The 19,822-nt window shown below is 44.2% G+C and overlaps 1 protein-coding gene across 1 annotated transcript in view; it reads left to right on the top strand.

Moving 5' to 3' along the window:
• LOC138262044 (receptor-type tyrosine-protein phosphatase mu-like) overlaps positions 1 to 19,822 on the top strand; it is a 306,256-nt gene that overhangs the window by 60,753 nt on the left and 225,681 nt on the right. Inside the window, exon 3 of the mRNA XM_069211767.1 lies at positions 1,358 to 1,466. Within this exon, the coding sequence (XP_069067868.1) occupies positions 1,358 to 1,466 (109 nt within the window). The remainder of the gene's footprint in view (positions 1 to 1,357; positions 1,467 to 19,822) is intronic.

Genomic DNA, 19,822 nt, shown 5'->3' with positions numbered 1-19,822 from the left:
ATTTTCTATTGAAATTACCACTAAAATTGCACAGACATACAGTTTTACTGATAAAATTATATGGCAGAGAAATGGTAATGTGTGTAAATTGACTTTCAGGATTATCAGCAAATATTTGTCATTTGGGCATCAGAAAGTAAAGTGCTTTGATCCTATTCAAAGTCTTTGGGTCTCATTATGACTTTGGAGGATGGAACACTCTGACGGCCAAAGCCGCAGGGAGCAGGCAGCTGTCCGTCACACCGGACCCCTCCCCCTTTCGTATTATGATGTTCGCGCCGGGCTGACTGGTGGGAACATCCTATTACGACATTTCCTCTGGTCAGACCGGTGGGACCAGTGCTATGCTAGTGGGCATTCTGAGGTTTCGGGGGGGGGCTGTACTGTGTTTCCACTACCCTTTTCCTGGCAGAGTCCCCACCATGGAAAGGCTGGCAGAAACAGGAGGCGAGATCAGCATGGTGGTGCTGAGTTTAGCGCCGCTGTGGCTGACCACTAGTCAGACCGCCATCTCCCGTCAGGAATCTTGTTCCTGGAGGTGACAGCAGTCCCATGGCGGAATGCCATCGTAATGTGGAGGTCGGACCTCCTGGAGTGCGGCGGTCCGATTGACACCGTGAGTCTGGCATGAGTCTGGCATTCTGGCATTCTGGCATTCTGGTCTGGTGAGTCCTTGGACCGCCAGACCAGACTCGTAATAAGGCGCTTTGTTTCTGTCACATTTTAAAATTTAAAGAAAAATAATTTAATTTGCTCTTTCCTGTTTATATATTTTGAAATATGCAAACATTTCATTTATAAGTATTTAAGATGTGTTGTGTTAGAAGAAAACAACATTCTACAGCCTTTCCTTTCATGCCAGCAAGATTTTCACAGTTCACTTTACAATATCCTCACACCTTGCAGTTAACGAAAGAAAAGTAAACACCAGTCTCCATGGTAAAAGAGTAAACAGCAATTTGTTCAAAAACTGGACTGACATTTGATGGCTGTCTTTAAGCCATATTTAATGCTTGTTAACCTTTGAAAGTCCAGCATGGTTATGTAGGTGACCTCTCCAGGATTTAAGGGGCTGCTGTAGATGCCCCCCCCCCACGTTTAGGTTACGATTCAATGCACTGGCTGCACCACTGCTAGCTACACCCTAGTTTGTTATGCTGCTGTTCTGTTATCACAATTTTTTTTAACAAAGGTTCAAATGATTTTGCTGAACCTTATATTGTGTCCCTCAGGGGAAGCTGTGGCACTACAAAAGATGAGGATGGTAAAGGCTGTTTGCTCAGTCAGTGACTATCTTCTTAACTGTGCTTTTGTTGCGTTGTGATGACTATTGATTCTTCCTTATTTTTGTTCTCAGAACCTGTGATTCCATCCTTCATTGTCCTCAACGAGTCCAACATGTCTGCCAATGAGAAGAAGGTTGTGCTACCTTTGCACCCCGTACCTGATATCCATGGACCTATCAGGTAACTGCCTGGTAGATACATTTATCTTCAGCTATTTTGAATTGTAAAATAATAGTTCACATAATTTTGCAACATAATTCATTTTTAGATGCACCTCAATGCCCTACTATTGCACTACATAGTAAGAAGAAGATAGTAAATTGTGATGTTTACCTATTTTTGAACTTTCTGATGTTGATGTTCGAGAGCTATCCCAAGAGACACACATGGCTATATAAGGTCTGCACATATTTATTTAGCAAATCAAGCATAGTGTAATGCTGCCATGAAAAGGTACATCATACCTCCTCTGTAGCAACAAGCATCTAATGCTGACTTTTATAAGTCTTCTACATACATTTCTTCAAATGAGAATACACGTGATAGAAACTGAAATTCAGATGAGCAGGTGCACACCTTTATCACGAGAAGAAGGAAAATGGACCTTGAAATAGATACAGGAAATGTGAACTACCAGATGCTGACCTAGTCATCTATGAATCTTCGCATAAAGATGCCCAAAGTTAGAGTGAGACTGAATATGTCAGAAGGGAGAAGGAAAGCAGGTTTGTGCATCACATAGGCACAATATGAACACATTATGTCAGCTTTATGACTCACAATCATGTTGTCTATTATGGTGGTTTTAATGCAGTTTCTATGTGGTTTCACATCAGGCACTGAGAACAATGGGAGGGAGGAGGAAAGGGAGTATAATTAGAGAAAGTGAAGCTAGTGAAGGGAGGTCTCAGATTAAGTTCAGGAATTGATGAAAACACGTCTATATCTGACTCCTGAAGGTCAATAGTGAGAGATGGGTTCTGAGTTGAGAGAAAAGACGAGAAGTTCCTAAACCTCATCATCTCAATCCACAGACCATTCCTTGTGCACAGGTTCCCTAGGCCTCTAAAGATTGACAGGAGAGCAGCAGGTAGGTTTAGCTGTTCAGATTTAGGGTTTTCTAGACAAGGCAGAAAAGCTTGAATTTGTTCCTTGCGTTAACCTGAGCTAGTGGAGCTCCTAGGGAATGGGAGAAATGTTTTCAAAGAGGTAACTAATCTAGCTGCAGAGAGCCGGATGGCTTTGTTACAAGCCAGGTATGACTGAAGCTCTGACTAAAATGGAGCTGGGGAAATCATGTTTTAAGATTACCTGGGCTTAAACCACAATGTTGAAGGGGTCTTTGGAAATCAGAATTCACTTTTTTGAAGCAGTTGATGAAGTAGTTGGTTGCTTTGGTCTCATTTTTAATGTTCAGTGCAAATCTCAGGGAGGGGTCTCAGGCTGAAGCAGAGAAGATTCACAGAAGTGGGGAGTAATGGAGTGAATCTATCTAGTTTTATAGGAGGTTAGGACCCAGCTTGTATCTGAGCAAGGGGGAGAAATAGAAGAACTTCGCCTTACTTTGCATCCGTAGAAGAATATTTGTAGCCATTCAAGTTTGGCCCCGCCTAACCAGAATGAGAACATGTCTGTATTAACGGTAACAACAACTTTTAGAAAAAGAGAATCTATGTTTTAGGTACTCCCCTGACATTGATGCACACCCAAATACTGTGAACTAAGCTATTTCAATTACCCATCCATATTTACTGCACAGTTCTATAGGAAAAGTGTGCTGGATTTCTTCAGATGTAGGAGGTAACAAGGTATTACTTTCCCTTGATGGGTACCCATTATGGGTGCCTGCAAACACCCCCCAGATTGTAAGCCTCTTCCCTTTTCGGAACACATATTACATGCTGATTGGTGGACACTTGGCTTCCTGCAGTGTTTCCATACATCCCTGAGCAGGTCCAGATGACTCTATTGCATGATCGGACAAAATTAAAACAAACTTGTCCATTTCAAAGGGATTTCCAGGAGAGTGCTTAAGATTATTGACTACCTTCATACTCCTCCACTGACATCTGCCCAGCATTAATTATGAAAGAACTGGGCCCACTCCCCAACATAATCAGTATTTTCAACCAGTCCTTAAATCAAGGCATTGTTCTGTTACAGTCGAAGACACCACTAGTCAAACCTCTCATACAAAAGGGTCTCTTTCAGTGGAAGACCCAAACAACTTGCACCCAATATAAATAAGTAGGATAATCACATCTATTCTGAACGATCTTTGGAGGCCAGCTGACCAGAATGAGGGCAGAGTAGTAATCCTTGTAGACCTCGCTGCAGTCTTTGATACAATTAATCACTCATTACTGCTTTCCAAACTGAAAATTATTGGTCTCAACTACCTTGCACTAAAATGGCTCCTCTCGTTCTTCATAGAGAAATTTTCCTCCTCCTTCAAGCCTAGTTCTTGTAGCCTCTTTGCTTCTCTCTTGTACTCCAAGGGAGTACAGTTATATATGTACATCGATGATCCAAACTAATCTTCAAATTAACAGCAGGGTAACAACTTCTTCCTCCTCAGGTTTTATGCAGGAGGATTTAACTGATGTCCTAAGAAGCATAGGTCAATGGATGGAGTTTAACTTCCTCAAATCTATACAAAACAGTTGATAGCTAAACCTAAAAATTCTATCTAAAAATGGAACCGCCAAACTGTTAATGAAGCCTTATGTATTTTTGTGGACAATTCTAATCTTAGAAATTGTTGTGAATTATTTTGTCATTCTGGTTCCATTTGTTCTACTTAAAACCTCAGCATTGTTTTTACCCAAAACATCCATAGCCAGTTCCTGGCTGCCAGCCAGTGCCCGATGGCTTGAGTTTGCACTAATTGGGTTATCGATCTTTTATTTCCTTTTTTGTTCAGGTGGTTTGGTCATCATATGATCCAGTATTTCCTGTGAAAAATGGAAGAATAACTTTTGAGTCATATGGATTGGCCTGAGGTGGAGAAGTTCTCTGAGGTTTATAGATCCTTAGAGGCCAGGTGCCCTGCCTATGAAGAGATGCGGGCGTCACTAATGATAGCTGGAGCACATTCAGTCCCCCTCTTAGGGGTGAGGGATGATCTAGTGTAGCGCTACTATACTCCTGAACCTTTTCTATGTTGTGTTGTGTTGCATTATGTTCTATTAATTTTCATTTGTAGAGTACACCCATACTCCACCATGTAACACCTACCCGATGCAAAGTAACAGAAGGCAGCAACTTGCGCTGCAATTCATTACTTTGTATTTGCTGAGCCACTGAAAGCCACACAAGGTGACTTTGCATGGCTTAGCAGAAGTAAAAAATAATTGTGTCATGGCTCTGCCACAACAGTTACACATCCCTAACACACAAATCATGGTAAATCTGCTCCTTTGTATGGCACAGCTCATGATGCTCAGATCATGTGACAGTTAAACAACTGTGACCATTATAGAAAGATCACCCATTATCCCACTATAGAGGCAAAGAACCAGTTTAAAACCATCACAGAGGTACGTTAACAACGATGTTGGTGAAGCTCAAATTAGCTCAATTGTTTTTAAAAAGATCCTCGGATTAAGGTGCCGTATGTGTTACCCAAGATCCAGAAAAATAGTATTAATCCACCATGGAGACCCATTATCTCTGTGTATGGGTCTTTAGCAGAACCACTGTCCAAGACATCCATGATTTTCAAAAGCTGTTCGACCTGGCAGCTCTTGGCGTGGTTTCCCTGAAATTTTTTGCTTCTGACCTCCTGTTTTTGGGTCCTGTGCTGTCATTCGTTTTTGCTGGTTTTGATACTCTATGCAAGTGCTCTCTGTCTAAAGGATATTGGTGATTGGTTTTCCATGACTGACACATTTGATTTACTGGTAATTCCCTAGAATAGTGCACCAGGTATGCCCAAGGCTTATAAATCAAATGCTCAAATGGGCCTGTAGCACTGATTATCCCACCTACATGAGTAGCCCTGTAACCATATCTCAGGCCTGCCACTGCAGTGTCTGTGTGTGAAGTTTTGCACTGACAATTCGAATTGGCAAGTGTAACCACTTACCAGGTCCCAAACCTTCCCTTTTACTACCCTATAAGTAACCCCTAAGGAAGGCCCTAGGTAGCCCCATGGGCAGGGTGCAGCGTATTTAAAAGGTAGGAAATGTACTGGTGTGTTTTAACATGTCCTGATAGTGAGATACTGCCAAATTCAGTATTCACTATTGCAAGGCCTATCTCTCCTATAGGTTAACATGGGGGTTGCCTGTAAATATCCTTTCAGTGTAAGGGGCAGAGAGAGATATGGAGATTGGGGTCCCTGAACTCACAATTTACAGATTTTAGTAAGGTTGGTTTTTAGAGTGTAAGTTTGAAAATGCCACTTTTAGAAAGTGGGCATTTTTTTGCTTAACCATTCTGTGCCTCTGCTTGGCTGCTGAATACGCGTCTGGTTCACACTGAAGTGACACAAAGGGAGCTGAGGTGTGTCCTGCATTCCCTGATGTGTCCTTTGGGCTAGAGTGGGAGGGAGGAGCTGTCACCTGCACTTGAAAGGGTTATGCCTGTCCTCTCACAATACAGTCTCCAACCTCTAGTGTGTGTCTGGGGCAGGGCAAGGAAGAGGCAGGGTCTTGTGCACTACAAGGACTTTCCTTTAAAGTTTTCCTACTTCAAAGGCAGAAATAAGCATAAGTAGTGGACTCAAAACCCCATAAGTGTAGATCACTTCTGGATCAAGGGGAACCTCTGCCAATGAGAAGAGCTTGATGCTTGAGGAGGACATGCCACTCTGCCTGTTGGTTTGCTGTGCTGGTCTGCTGCTTCTGCCGAAAGAGGGAAAGGACTGGACTTTGCTTTTTGAAATCCTGCTTGTGAAGTTTCTCCAAGGGCTTGGATTGAGCTTGCCCCCTGTTCTGCAGTCTCAGGGACATCAAAGACTTCATCTGCCAGTGCCTGGACTCTCCTGCTGGGACTCCTGACCTTCTAAGTGGTGCCAAATTCAGTCCCTGGGCCCTTAGAAGTGGAAGCTGTTAACCTCGATGCAGCACCTGTCCTGCGGCTGAAAATTCGACGCAGCGCCTTCCTCGTGGCTGGAGAATCAATGTTTCGCCTGTTTTCAATGCAGACCCTTCACACAGCGTGTCCACGCATCGACCCTGGGCGTCAAAATCTTCCACATCATCCCACAGACCTGAGGCTGCTTGTCCGGAAATCATCACAACCCTTTCCTGTGAGGAAAGAATTAATGCACAGGTTCATTTGCAAGTAAGGAATCGACGCATCACTTGCTTTTCCAATGCACAGTCATTTGTGCGGCTTTATTTTTGACGCATACCAGGTTCTTTGTGCTAACAACTCATCCAATGATTTCTATGGATTAAGACTCTTTCCTATCTTTGATTGTGTATGTTGGATGCTTGTCATTTTGGTCTTGTTTGATTTAGACGAATATTGGCTACTTTCTAAACTGGTGAGCAGGAGTTATCTGATCTGTGTATCTCCCTTACCCTGACTAGTGTGAGTGTCCCTACTTGGACAGGGTGTAAACTCACTGCCAACTACGACCCTATTTCTAACAAAAGCCAATTGTTTCTAAAACATTGACATTTGTGAGAAAGTTGATGGATTGTATTAGGAAACTTGAGAATCTCCTATTTGACCCCCAGAGACAGATATTAGCCAGTATTGAAAGTCTTTATACACCACAAAACCAAAGCTAAAGCTTAAACAGTGGCAGCAGATGAACTGAATAAGAGAGATACACCAATACCCACTGAGATTTTATACAACTGTCCACCAATTGTTTGAAAAAAATATTTTTTATTTTTAAAACAGACATGTACATACAAGTGATGCCATGGGATGTTGTTTCGCACCAGAATCTGCAAATTTGAATTTGGCTTACTTTGAAGAAAAGTAGATTTGTAGTGACATTAATGCCTTCAAATGCCATATCAAACTATGGTTTAGATATATAGATGATACATTTTGCTATTTTGCGTGGTCCATCGGGGATGCTTACTACATTTCATCAGTGGCTTAACCACTATTCCCTGGATTTGAATTCTACTATGTACAGATCACCCAAGATCCCGTACTTCTACATCATCCAGAAGATTCACAAAAACTATCCAGATTTGCAGATGCTTTTTTAAGACCCATAGTCCAAAGCACAAGGACATACATTAAGGACACAAAAGACAAATTACGTCTTTTACGTGATGTCAAACTTGATCCTGATTGTCAACTACTCGTGGGATTGGATATAGAGAGCTTGTATACAAGCTCCCCTCAACAGGAGACCCTTAATATTCTAGAGGATGTATTGTTTGAAGTTGACTGCGAGTACCAAACACCAAGGAACATGGTCATGGAATGTTGTAAATTGTCCTTAACAATTTTTTTTTTAAGGCTTCGTTTATCAACAGAAGCATGGGACCAACATGGGTAGCACCTTTGCACCAAGCATAGCTGGTTTGCATGTCCATCATTTTTAGACACACAAGGTTTTTGTGTGCACACAATCCTTTATTGAAGATAATCTCTCTTTGGAAAAGATATATAGATGATGTATTAATCATTTGGAAAGGTGATGAGGAGACAGCAACACCCTTCATCAAATGGCTAAACAAGCGAAACCTGAAGTTTACTCACACCATGAGCAACAGGGAATTGACATTCCTGGATCTGAATATAATGACGGATCAAGGACTGCTGGAAACAATGACACATGAAAAACTCACGGCAAAGAACTGCGTATTGCTGTATGATAGCTTTCACCCATGTCATCTCTAAGAAAATCTCTTCTTTGGACAATTTCTCAGATACAGAAGGAGTTGTTCAGATATTAAAGATTACAAAAAGCCTGGCAGCAACTTTAGCAATGAAGCTGACAGCAAGAAAGTATCCACCAAATATTGTGGAAAGAGCAATGAAGTAGGGCAAGAATCATATTAGGGAAGCGCTCTTAGAAATTCCCCCACAAAAAGACGAGAATGAGAGACTCATTTATATCACCACTTTTAATTTAGCATCGGACAAAGTCAGCTAAATAATCAAGCCACTACCCCAGCCCTTGGCAGGATGAAGCACTCTGGGCACAAAGCCCCCTGCAGAACCAGTGGAGAATTACATCCACTCACCCTGTCCTTGGCAGGATGAAGCACTCTGGGCACAGAGCCCCCTCCAGAACCAGTGGAGAAATACATCCACTACCCCAGTCCTTGGCAGGATTAAGCACTCTGGGCTCAAAGCCCCCTCCAGACCCAGTGGAGAATCACATCCACTACCCCAGTCCTTGGCAGGATTCAGCACTCTGGGCACAAAGCCCCCTCCAGAACCAGTGGAGAAAAAGTGGCTTTGCACTCCCCAGGATAGAGCAGTGGGCAAACCACCCACTGGAAAGACTTGAGAGACTGTGGCTTTGCACTGCTCAGGATAGAGCAGTGGGCATGGAGCCACCTCGTGCAGCAGTGGTGTTGTGCATTCATCCGGCTGAGGTGCCCCACCTTCCCTTCCCCCAGAGGTGCCTGTTTAATTTCGATCTGATGCCCAGCAGTGTTCTCTCCGTTTTGAGTCAGGTATCTTGTGTCAGATACCTTGCAGGCAGGTCGCTTCCTCCTCACTACTGCTCTGGTAAGTGCTGCCCCACCCTCCCATTGGAGGTTTCCCTCCCTCCTCCCAGCTGTCACTCCCTCCCACCTCCCCTCTTATGGCGACTGCAGCGCGAGGTTAGAAGCGAACTCTGACCCTGCATCCTTGCAGGCAGGTCGCTTCCTCCTCACCACTGCTCCGGTAAGTGCTGCTATTGTTTTGGGCTTGTTTGGGCTTGTCTGGGCTTGTTTGGGCTTGTTTGGGCTTCTTGGCTTCTCCTCTCCCGGAAGTCCCCGCCCCCTCCCTCCTCCTCTGAGTTCTTCCTGCTCCTGACTCCTGCTGCCCCCGCCCCGCACTCCCATTGGAGGTTTCCCTCCCTCCTCCCAGCTGCCACTCCCTCCCACATCCCCTCTTATGCCGGCCTCAGAAGGCACACCAAAGGCAAGCCCGTCTGTGCCCGTCCGCGCCAAGACTGTGCCCAGTGCCAGACCCTCTGGCCAACGCACCTCCCGCGCCACCAAACACCTTTACACTGCCAACGAACTCCACGCCCTTAATCCAGGACGCTCCTCCATCTGCTTCCAGTCCACACCGACACGCACCAAAGGACCCTTCTCCTGCAAAGCCTGCAATTTCACCTGCAACCTAACCTCCAAACTCCAAATCAAAACAGACAACCGCCTAAGATGCATCCTACTTAACACCCGCTCCGTCCACAAACATGCAATTGAACTCTGGGACCTCCTGACCACATACTCGCCCGACGTCGCATTCCTCACCGAAACCTGGATGAATTCGGCCTCAGAACCAGACGTAGCCATAGCCATACCAGAAAACTACAAGATCACCAGAAGAGACCAAATCAACAGACCAGGAGGAGGAATCACCATAGTCCGCAAAAGCACCATAAGAGTCTCCACCAACTCCCACAACACCATCAACTCCGCTGAGCACCTCCACTTCAAAATCCACATCAACGCCAACAACACACTCAGAGGAACACTGGTCTACAGACCCCCTGGACCCAGACCGCAGTTCTGTGACGACATCGCCGACACCATCAGCTCCCAAGCCCTCGCCTCAACAGACTACATCCTCGTTGGTGACCTAAACTTCCACCTAGAAAATAACAACAATATCAACACCACCAACCTAATCGACAACCTCGCCAACTTCGGCCTCAAGCAACTCGTCACTACACCCACCCACTCTGCAGGCCACACACTCGACCCCATCTTCTCAGCCAGCAACCACGTCTCTTTCAGCCACACCACCGAACTCAGTTGGACAGACCACCGCTGCATCCACTTCTCCTACCAAAAACCAGTCACTCACCACCACCGCACACAACCCCCCCGACGCAACTGGAGCAAACTATCAACGGATCAACTGATCTCCACTTTTGCCCGGGCCCCACCCTCTGGGATCCCGGACCCCAACATAGCCACCACCAACCTGCATCGCTGGATAGAAGATTGCACCAACACCCTTGCACCGCTCAAAAAACTCCCAAACACCTCCCACAGTATCAAGGCCAGCTGGTTCACCCCAGAACTGCAGGAATCCAAACGGCTTTGTCGCAGAATGGAAAAAACCTGGTACCTTGACCCTACCAACTCCAACCACATCGCTTTCAAGGATCCCCTATGCAAACATCACCAACTGATCCGCACCACCAAAAGGACCCACTTCAAAAACCGCATTGACGCCAACGCTCACAACAGTAAATAGCTCTTCAGCATCGTCAATGAGCTCTCCACCCCTAGGACCTGGTCCAACGAACCCCCGCCATCACAGGAGTTCTGCAACTCACTGGCAACCAACTTCCGTCGAAAGATAGAAGAAATCCACAATAGCTTCAAACCCCAGACCCACCAGCTGACTACAAACACCCAAGAACCCAACGCTCCAAGCAACACCCACCTCCTCAACACTTGGACCACCGTCAACATACTGTAGATGACACCGCCACCAACATGGCCTCCATCCACTCTGGATCACCATCAGACCCCTGCCCACACCATATCTTCAATAAGGCAAACATCATCCTCACCGCCCACCTCTGCAAAACCATCAACAGCTCCTTTGAGTCAGCCACCTTCCCAGAAAGATGGAAGCACGCATAAATCAACGCCCTGCTAAAGAAACCGAAGGCAGACCCAGACGACCCCAAGAACTACCGGCCGATCTCCCTCCTCCCCTTCCCAGCCAAGGTCATTGAAAAAATTGTAAACAGCCAACTATCCCAGTTCCTGGAAGACAGCAAGGTACTCGACACCTCCCAATCCGGATTCCGCAGAAACCACAGCACTGAGACTGCACTGATTGCTGCCACAGACGACATTAGGACAATGCTCGACGAAGGAGAAACAGCAGCACTCATCCTCCTGGACCTCTCTGCAGCTTTCAACACGGTATGTCATCACACTCTCCGCACACGCCTCCACAACGCTGGAATCCGCGACAAAGCACTCGACTGGATCTCGTCAGTTCTCTCAGGCAGAACCCAGAGAGTCTGCCTCCCACAGTTCCTATCAGAAGCCTCCAGAATCATCTGTGGCGTTCCCCAAGGATCTTCGCTCAGCTCCACGCTCTTCAACGTTTACATGGCCCCCCTCGCCAACATCGCAAGAACCCATCACATCAACATAGATTCCTAGCAGATGACACTCAGCTCATCCTCTCCCTCACGAAAGACCCTACAACTGCAAAGAACAACCTCCACAACGGACTTCACGCCAATGCCAGCTGGATGGAATCAAGCCACCTCAAGTTAAACACAGACAAGATAGAAATCCTCATCTTTGGGACCAACCCCTCAACTTGGAATGACTCCTGGTTGCCCACCTCCCTAGGAACAGCGCCCTCACCCACCACCCTTGCACGCAACCTAAGCTTCATCTTGGACTCCACACTCAGCAAGACTCAGCAGCTCAATGCCATCTCCTCTTCCTGCTACAACACTCTCCGCATGCTCCGCAAAATCTTCAAGTGGACTCCTGTAGAAACCAGGAAAACTGTCACCCATGCCCTGGTCAGCAGCCGATTGGACTACGGAAACGCCCTATATGGAGGAATAACAACCAAACTCCTAACAAAACTTCAAAGAATCCAGAACGCATCCGCCCCCCTCATTCTGGACATCCCACACCTTGACCACATTTACCCCCACCTCAGAGACCTTCACTGGCTACCAGTATCAAAGAGGATCACCTTCAAACTCCTCATCCACGCACACAAGGCCCTCCACAACACAGGCCCATCCTACCTCAACAACAGACTTACCTTCCACACCCCCACCCACAATCTTCGCTCTGCCATCCTCGCCCTCGTCTCCATCCCACGCATCCGCCGCACCACCGACGGAGGAAGATCCTTCTCTCACCTAGCCGCCAAGACCTGGAACTCCCCACCGCGCCACCTTCGCCAGACCCAAGACCTCTTGACATTCAGGAAACTCCTCAAGACATGGCTCTACGAACAGTAGCTCCCCCTAGCGCCTTGAGACCCTAACGGGTGATTAGTGCGCTCTATAAATCCTTGATTGATTGATTGATTGATTGTGGGCTTCGTCCATCCATTTTGGGACCGCTAGTCCTCGGACAATGATTGGAACACTATCCGGACTTGTGTATTTGTTGTACATATTTGTATGTATACTGATTTTTTTAATTGCCCTAGCAGATTTTTTCTTGATTACACTCGTTACAGTCATTTCCTTTTTTCCTTGCGTTCTTCCAGGGGGTGAGGGAGTGTGTATGTAATGTTGATGCATGTATTTGTGTGTATGTTGTTGTGGGTGAGGGTGGGGGTGGGGGTATTGCGTGTTGCTTGTGTGTGTCTCTTTTCCCTCCCACACTCCCCTGTGTTGTAGGTGCGGTACTCACCGTGGTCATCGACGATGTCTTTGCTACTCCTGATACAGGAGGAGGAAGACCACCATTGGCAGGACCTGTAATTCGGGCTCCATGGCGTCCTGGTTCCTCGTTGGGTGTTGAGAGGTGAGTGGTTTCCGTTCCAAGTCCTGTTTCCGCCGGGCTTTTGATGGCGTTGGTACCGCCCCGGAAAAGGTGGCGTACTGGTGCCTTGTAATAGGGTGGGCGGTACATTGTCTTCCGCCTGTCTGTTGGTGGTTACCGCCGCGATGTTTGTTTGTACCGCCGTGGCGGTCGGAGTGTTAAAGTGGCTATCTATGTTGGCGGTTTCCGCCATGGTCGTGATTCCATTTTTTGTTACGCCGGGCTGTTGGCGGTATTACCGCTGCTTTAACACTGACCGCCAGGGTTGTAATGATGGCCTGAGAGTTTTCTTTCATGTGTCTGAGTACTGTGTGACTACAGTGATATTGCATGAGCTTTGCATGTTTCCTAGATTAGCCTTGGCTGCTCATCCACAGCTACCGGACCAACCTCCTACAACAGACCCTCCTGAAACAAACCTCTTACCTCCCTCCCATTTTTTGTGACATTCAGAGTGCCTTTGTTTAAAGTCCAGGTACCAATAATGTCACAAATAATCAAAAAGATTTGTAAACTAGTGCAGAGTCAAACAACTTGAACCAATGTTTGCACTCCACAAGGGCAAGAAGTTTTTGCAGTTTCTGGTCAGAGCTGACAGGGGCATTAAGAAAATGAATACAAATCTGGCACTAATGCTATCATTGCGTCCCATTCAAAGTAATTACAAGCGTGCCAATGGTTGTTTGTATAAGTTTACACAAAACACAAAAACAGTATCCATTAATGGGAAAACTATAAAACAGTTACAGATTTGCAATTGTAACATAAAAAATGTAGTGTATTGTATCACATGCCCATGTAATCTCCACTATGTAGGTCAGATCACTCAAGAGATTAGAAAGAGAATCATACAAGACAGATCTCAGATTAGGTGCAGGACAACGGAAATTAAATGGATTGTAACCACACATAAAGTGATTTATCATGGACAGTATTGGACGTATTTGTGCAAGATCCCAGAGGTGGATCTCTGGAACATAGACATGCATGCCAAGAAGCAAAAAAGATTGAACACTTAGGGCACTGTACATTATGGCCTTAAAGAACATGGTGAACTTTTTGCATTAACTTGGCTATTTGGACCACAGTAATGACATGGGGGGTGCCTTCTGGCTATTGATTGTACAATTGAAGAATGTCAATATGTTGTATGCATCCTGAGTAAGATAGACCAGCACACAATGAGCACGATATGATGCCTTCTCATGGTGGCTGTAGGAAAAATACAAGGGTGCACAGTATTATTAAAGCATTGGAATACATTTTGGGGGGTGTCTTTGTAGACAATGAAAAATAAGGATTATAATACGGTGCATATTTAATGTACTTGATTTGCTGTATCAGATTGTTCATGACATGCGATTGTGGTCCACCTTGAGCAGCACGGTTGCGATGGTGGATGGTTAAGGGCTCATCATTTCATCAAGCTTAAGTCCATGTCAGTCCACTATGTGTGGGATAATAAGGCCTAATGGGATAAAAGGATATAGGGTTGGCTTCACAATTTGAGATACTTGCATACTGTAAAGATTTCATCAGTCACCAGACTTTCCCCGTCTTGAGTTGGGTCACATCTTGTGGTGAGTTGTTTTGAGGTATTGTGATTAATGTTGACTTCAAGTTTATGAGAAATGAGGCTTGATGTGGAATTTGCTCCTACTCCACTGTTATGTGCTGATGTCATGTGTTGCTATGCAGGATTTGTTTCTTTATCTGTTTTTGCATTTAAGCTAGTGTTATGAATGTGGAGCTGTAAATTGGAGATTGTTGCCATTATTATTATTCCTGTAGTGTTTATATAGCCCATGACCCATGACATAAGTGGCAGAGCACTTCACAGGAAACAACATAGTACAAAGAACTAATTAACTCCACAAAAAGGCCAGGTTCTACAGGTATAAGAGAGGCAAGTATGGAGGTTGAAGTGGTGTTATTGCAGCTTTCTTCTGCTGCACTCATTCTTTGACTACATTAGAACCCAGTGAATGGGGTCTGTTGTTGGAAAGTGTTTTCCTACTGCACGTTTTCTTGCCCCATGTCTTCTGTCCATAGTTCCCTTTCAAGATTGGAGCAATGTTATGTTTCTTTTTGTCCTTTCCTCTGTTGATTATGTTCCTTGTTAGATAAGATTACTTGGCGGCAGGGAGCCATCCTATGTTTCTTTTGTCCGTTCCTATGTTGATTGTGATCCTCATTAGATAAGATTGCTTGGTGGTTTGGAGCAGTACTATGTTTCTTTGCCCATTGCTATGTTGATTATGTACCTCAATAGACAAGATCGCTTGGTGGTGTGGAGCAATGCTTGTTTCTTTTAGCCATTTCTATGTTGATTATGTTCCTCAATAGACAAGATTGCTTGGTGGTTTGGAGCAATGCTTGTTTCTTTTAGCCATTGCTATGTTGATTATGTTCCTCAATAGACAAGATTGCTTGGTGGTTTGGAGCAATGCTTGTTTCTTTTAGCCATTGCTATGATGATTATGTTCCACAATAGACAAGATTGCTTGGTGGTGTGAAGCAGTGCTATCTTTCTTTGCCCATTGCTATGTTGATTATGTCCCTCAATAGACAAGATTGCTTGGTGGTGTGGAGCAGTGCTATGTTTCTTTGCCCATTGCTATGTTCATTATGTCCCTCAATAGACAAGATTGCTTGGTGGTGTGGAGCAGTGCTATATTTCTTTTGCCCATTGTTTTGTTGATTTTGTACTTTAGATTGTTAATGCGGAGTTAGATTTTGCCTTATCCATACGTGCTGCTAAGTGGACTATGCTTGCTTCATCTTCTACAATGTGGAAGATCAACAACTGCATATGCGTAAGTTAGGTAGTATATAAATGTATGCATTTATTAATCATCACGAACCCTCGTACACGGTTTTCACCAGCAGTTTCCCAACATTGACGCTCTCTGAGTCCGGAAGTGTCCCAAATGTATACAGTGGTTAATTAATATAACAATTAGACAAACATGTACACTTCTATATTACTGTTAGTGACAGCCTTCAACACATTGTCTTTTTCTCTCACAACCTTCTTTTCTACAGCACAGGTCTTTCCCTTTGTGTCCGCTTACTCAGACCACGGAATCCCTTGGCGGTAGCCACAGTGGGCCGAGTGGGTTTCTTAGACATCGCTAAAACCTACAAGTTACAATGGCAGCTTAGAGGTTGGAGCAGGGTCTTATTGGGGTCTGTGATTTGCAGAGGTCTGAGCTGGGAACTGCTCCTTAATTAACTGTTGGCACCATTGCCCATCTCATCTCATTCTTTCACTCACATAAAAACTAATCTCATCTCATTCTTTCAGTCACATAAACCAATCTCATTTTATTCTTCCAGTCTCATAAAAACCAATCACATCTCAATCTTCCAGTCACATAAAACCAATATCATCTCATTCTTCAGTCACATGTAACCACTGTTGACATGGAGTTTGACAGTGTTTCAAAATTGCCTTGGTTTGCAAACCCAGTCCCCCTGTTGCTTTAACATTTTATTTCTGGTATTCTGAGTTGGAGGTTGGTCTGGGGCTATAGTCCGGGTGTTTTTGTAGATGAACACAATCCCTTGTTGGGAGAATTTTGTGTCTCATTAATGTAGGCTCTGTAGATAACATATAACTAGCTACATATATTTAGAAATGGTCATACGGAAAGTAAGTACAAGTGCTGTGGTCCTTAGATGCACACAAAGGGTGCTAGAAGTATTAGGCAACAATGACTTAAATAAGCTGCACCTTCCTACAAATTCTTTTAGGTTCATATGTGGTGCTCAAACACTAAAAACATACCTGTTGCCAAAGTATGTATACCGGAATAGAAAAATCTAAATCAGTAAATATCAAATCAATAACTATTAGTGGTGCACACACAGAGACCTAATTCCATACAACCTAACTTTCCAAAAAAGAAACTAAGTTCAATAATTACTGTATTCCAATAAGAATATGCAAGTTGCAAACAAGTATAAGATATGATCAAAAACAGTAGTTGCCACATATGTACACGGGTATGTGGCCTATTTCTATATATAAATATATTTATTTGACACAATAGTTTTCCTTTACAAAATTCAATTTTTAATAATCAAAATTCAATTACATTTAAAAGAATCTTTAAATATTAATACAAAATCCACCCTATTTCTTAACAACTCAAAATTGAAGAGTCCATTTGTAGATATTTTGGCAAAAGTTGACAGGATTCAGCCAACACGTGTTTCATCCTGTTATAGGACTTTTTCAAGGCTTTTCACTATTGAAGTAATTCATTTTAGTCCAAAAGACCACTTGTACTTATTATTTGATGTGCAGGTACGTTTCCTACAAAGTGCATCCGTTTTACATAATTTCCCAAGGTGGAATTCTCATATGACAATCTCAAATAATTTTCCAAGTACCCCATGTGGGAATATCTTAGTGGTCCACGTACGACCACGTCCGTACTGGCCACCAGTAAAAGGGCATAGTCAATCAAACAGGTGTCACTTACATCTGCTGTGGGAAAATTGCTTATCACACTGATTGATTCAGTAAAACATTTTGGTAGAACTGGGAATAGTATACAGTAGAATAGATTCAATAGAGTACAGACTAAGTTCTAAGACAGAACAACCCAGAGGTGTACAATACACCTGCAGTAGAAAATGAGTAAAATAAACCAGTGCAATGAAGCACGTCAAGTCTAACTTGAGAGAAACAAACACTCGAACAAATTCAATATTTATCCAGGAAAAAGTTGAGAAAGTGTATGCGTATTACAAAACAACCAGTGTGAGCAAGTCAATAGTCAACAAATATGTTGTAGAGGTATAGGGTTGCATCATTGTTTGAGTTATTAAAAAAAAAGCAAAAACTCTTATGAGATCACTCTTACATTTGGCACACTTCTGGGGTGGAATTTGGGCACTACTTTCATTGTTGATATAGTTATGCCCTATTCAATATTGGCCATGAATGCATAGAAACCCCAGTGCTGAAGTATAGCTTAGTTCATAGCATACAGGTGAATCTTGTCCATCTACTATAATTTCTGTTGTTATGGCTTTCTCCTCCCAACCATAGGGTTGTCAAACACCTCAAATGCAAGCCTAGCCCCACGTCCCAAAAGCACACCAAGAGAATCTGACGTCAAGACACACTTCAAAAACATGGCTCTGAAATCCATAAATGAGCTCCATCTAGTGTGCCAATGGACATACAAGGAATAAGCACCTGCATAATGGGTGGAGAGAAAAAGTGCAGTGACAAATCCCAACGAGGCGATAGGTCATCAGAGGCATTCAGAGAAAGGAGGAGCACTCAAATGTAAACAGCCTTGTTGAGCCCCTAAAAATGTAGAAATGTTCAGGGCTATGACTCTCACCTGGTAAATTTGGGTGTGGCATTTTCTAAAGGCCAAGCGTCCTAGATATATGGCCTTGCTTTTTACCTTGTGTGCAGCATTTATATCTAATTTTTTTTGACAGAATGTGTATTTCCCAATTCTGAATGTACCCCTTACAAGGTAACTTTATTCTTTGAATCAGAAAATATATAAGAAATTAGATATTCATATAAATTATTGATAACAAAAAAATTATTATTGTTAATTCTGTCCATCATAGAAAAATCTTTGGCGATGATAAACAGTTCCTTAGGGTATTAGTTACATCACGGCATATGGAGCTTTCAAATTCATATGGTATCCCAATGGTGTTGTTTACAATATCACTTATGCAGCCACCACTGTTTCACCCACATGGCTTACAAGCCAGGGTCTCATTCAAGGGTTAGGTTTCCCTAATCCTTATGCCTCCTGAGGCCTGTTAGTAGCCTTAAGAAATGTATGTTCGGGGTCTTTCTGGAAGTTATAGCTCTAAGTGGTGTTGGCATCCAGCGTAATGCCCAGTGTTTGTTTGTGGTCCTAAGTCCCTGCTGTCCTCCTATTGCTGCCAGTTTCCTGATACCTCGGGCCTACCAAAGATTACTACATTACGCTCACCTGGCCACAAACCTTGGAGCTTCCAAGCACCTTGCAGCACCCCGCACTTTCCCTGGGGTGGGACTTCACCCCCAGGTGGAAGTTCAGACATGTGTTTGATGCACACAAGTCACTTCCTGCACTTTGTGGTGTGGGACACTCACCTGGCCACAATCACCGCCCCTTCCAGGCACCTTAGAGCACCATGCACTTTCCCTAGGGTGGGACTTCATCCCCTAGGTGGCAGTTCAGACAAGGAGGCGGGCCCTTTTCAACATGCATAAAGGGCTACCTGCACACCGCAGCAGAAAACCGGGCCAAGAGGGTGCCCGTCTGCGGCCGGACAAGGCTGGGCCCCCTCTCTTTGCTCTCAACCACATGTGAGTAATAATAAAGCAGGATTCTTTTGCATTCCACGATTCTCACCTTTATCAATCTATTTGTTCATATTCACATTCAATATGGGAAAGAAAAAGCTTGGTCAGCCAGATCAGTCAGTCAAATCAGATTAGGGAATGACCTGCTGGATGATATTTTCATGGTACAGAGGGTTGGATTGGTTGGACATGGCCCTAAGTCCACCCAAAGAGATTGTGTAGCTGTAAACCTCAGAAGCTATTGGTTGGTGAGTTTCTTATTCCATTGCCTGGTTTATTTAGCCATCTGCCACTCCAAAATGTGTGAACTTCCCCTTGGTTTCTTTTATCGCCCACCATTTCCATTAGGGCAAGCCAGGAGGATGAATAGGCATGAGGCCATGCCATTCAGTCATTCCACTGCCCCCTCTGCCCATGAGAACTGATTTGTACCACTTTCCAGCCTTTCAGATAATAACTGACTTGTTGCATCTTTAGATTTTATTCATACACACGTGTCTATGGCTGAACCAGTTATCCAGTTACTTCATGCGGTATCACCTCATTTTCCAGGTCTGTCAGGT

The sequence above is a fragment of the Pleurodeles waltl genome, chromosome 1_1 (genome assembly GCF_031143425.1).
Source record: "Pleurodeles waltl isolate 20211129_DDA chromosome 1_1, aPleWal1.hap1.20221129, whole genome shotgun sequence".
Classification (NCBI taxonomy): Eukaryota; Metazoa; Chordata; class Amphibia; order Caudata; family Salamandridae; genus Pleurodeles; species Pleurodeles waltl.
The sequence above is the reverse complement of the archived record's forward strand: the minus strand, read 5'-3'. Positions and strand labels throughout refer to the sequence as shown.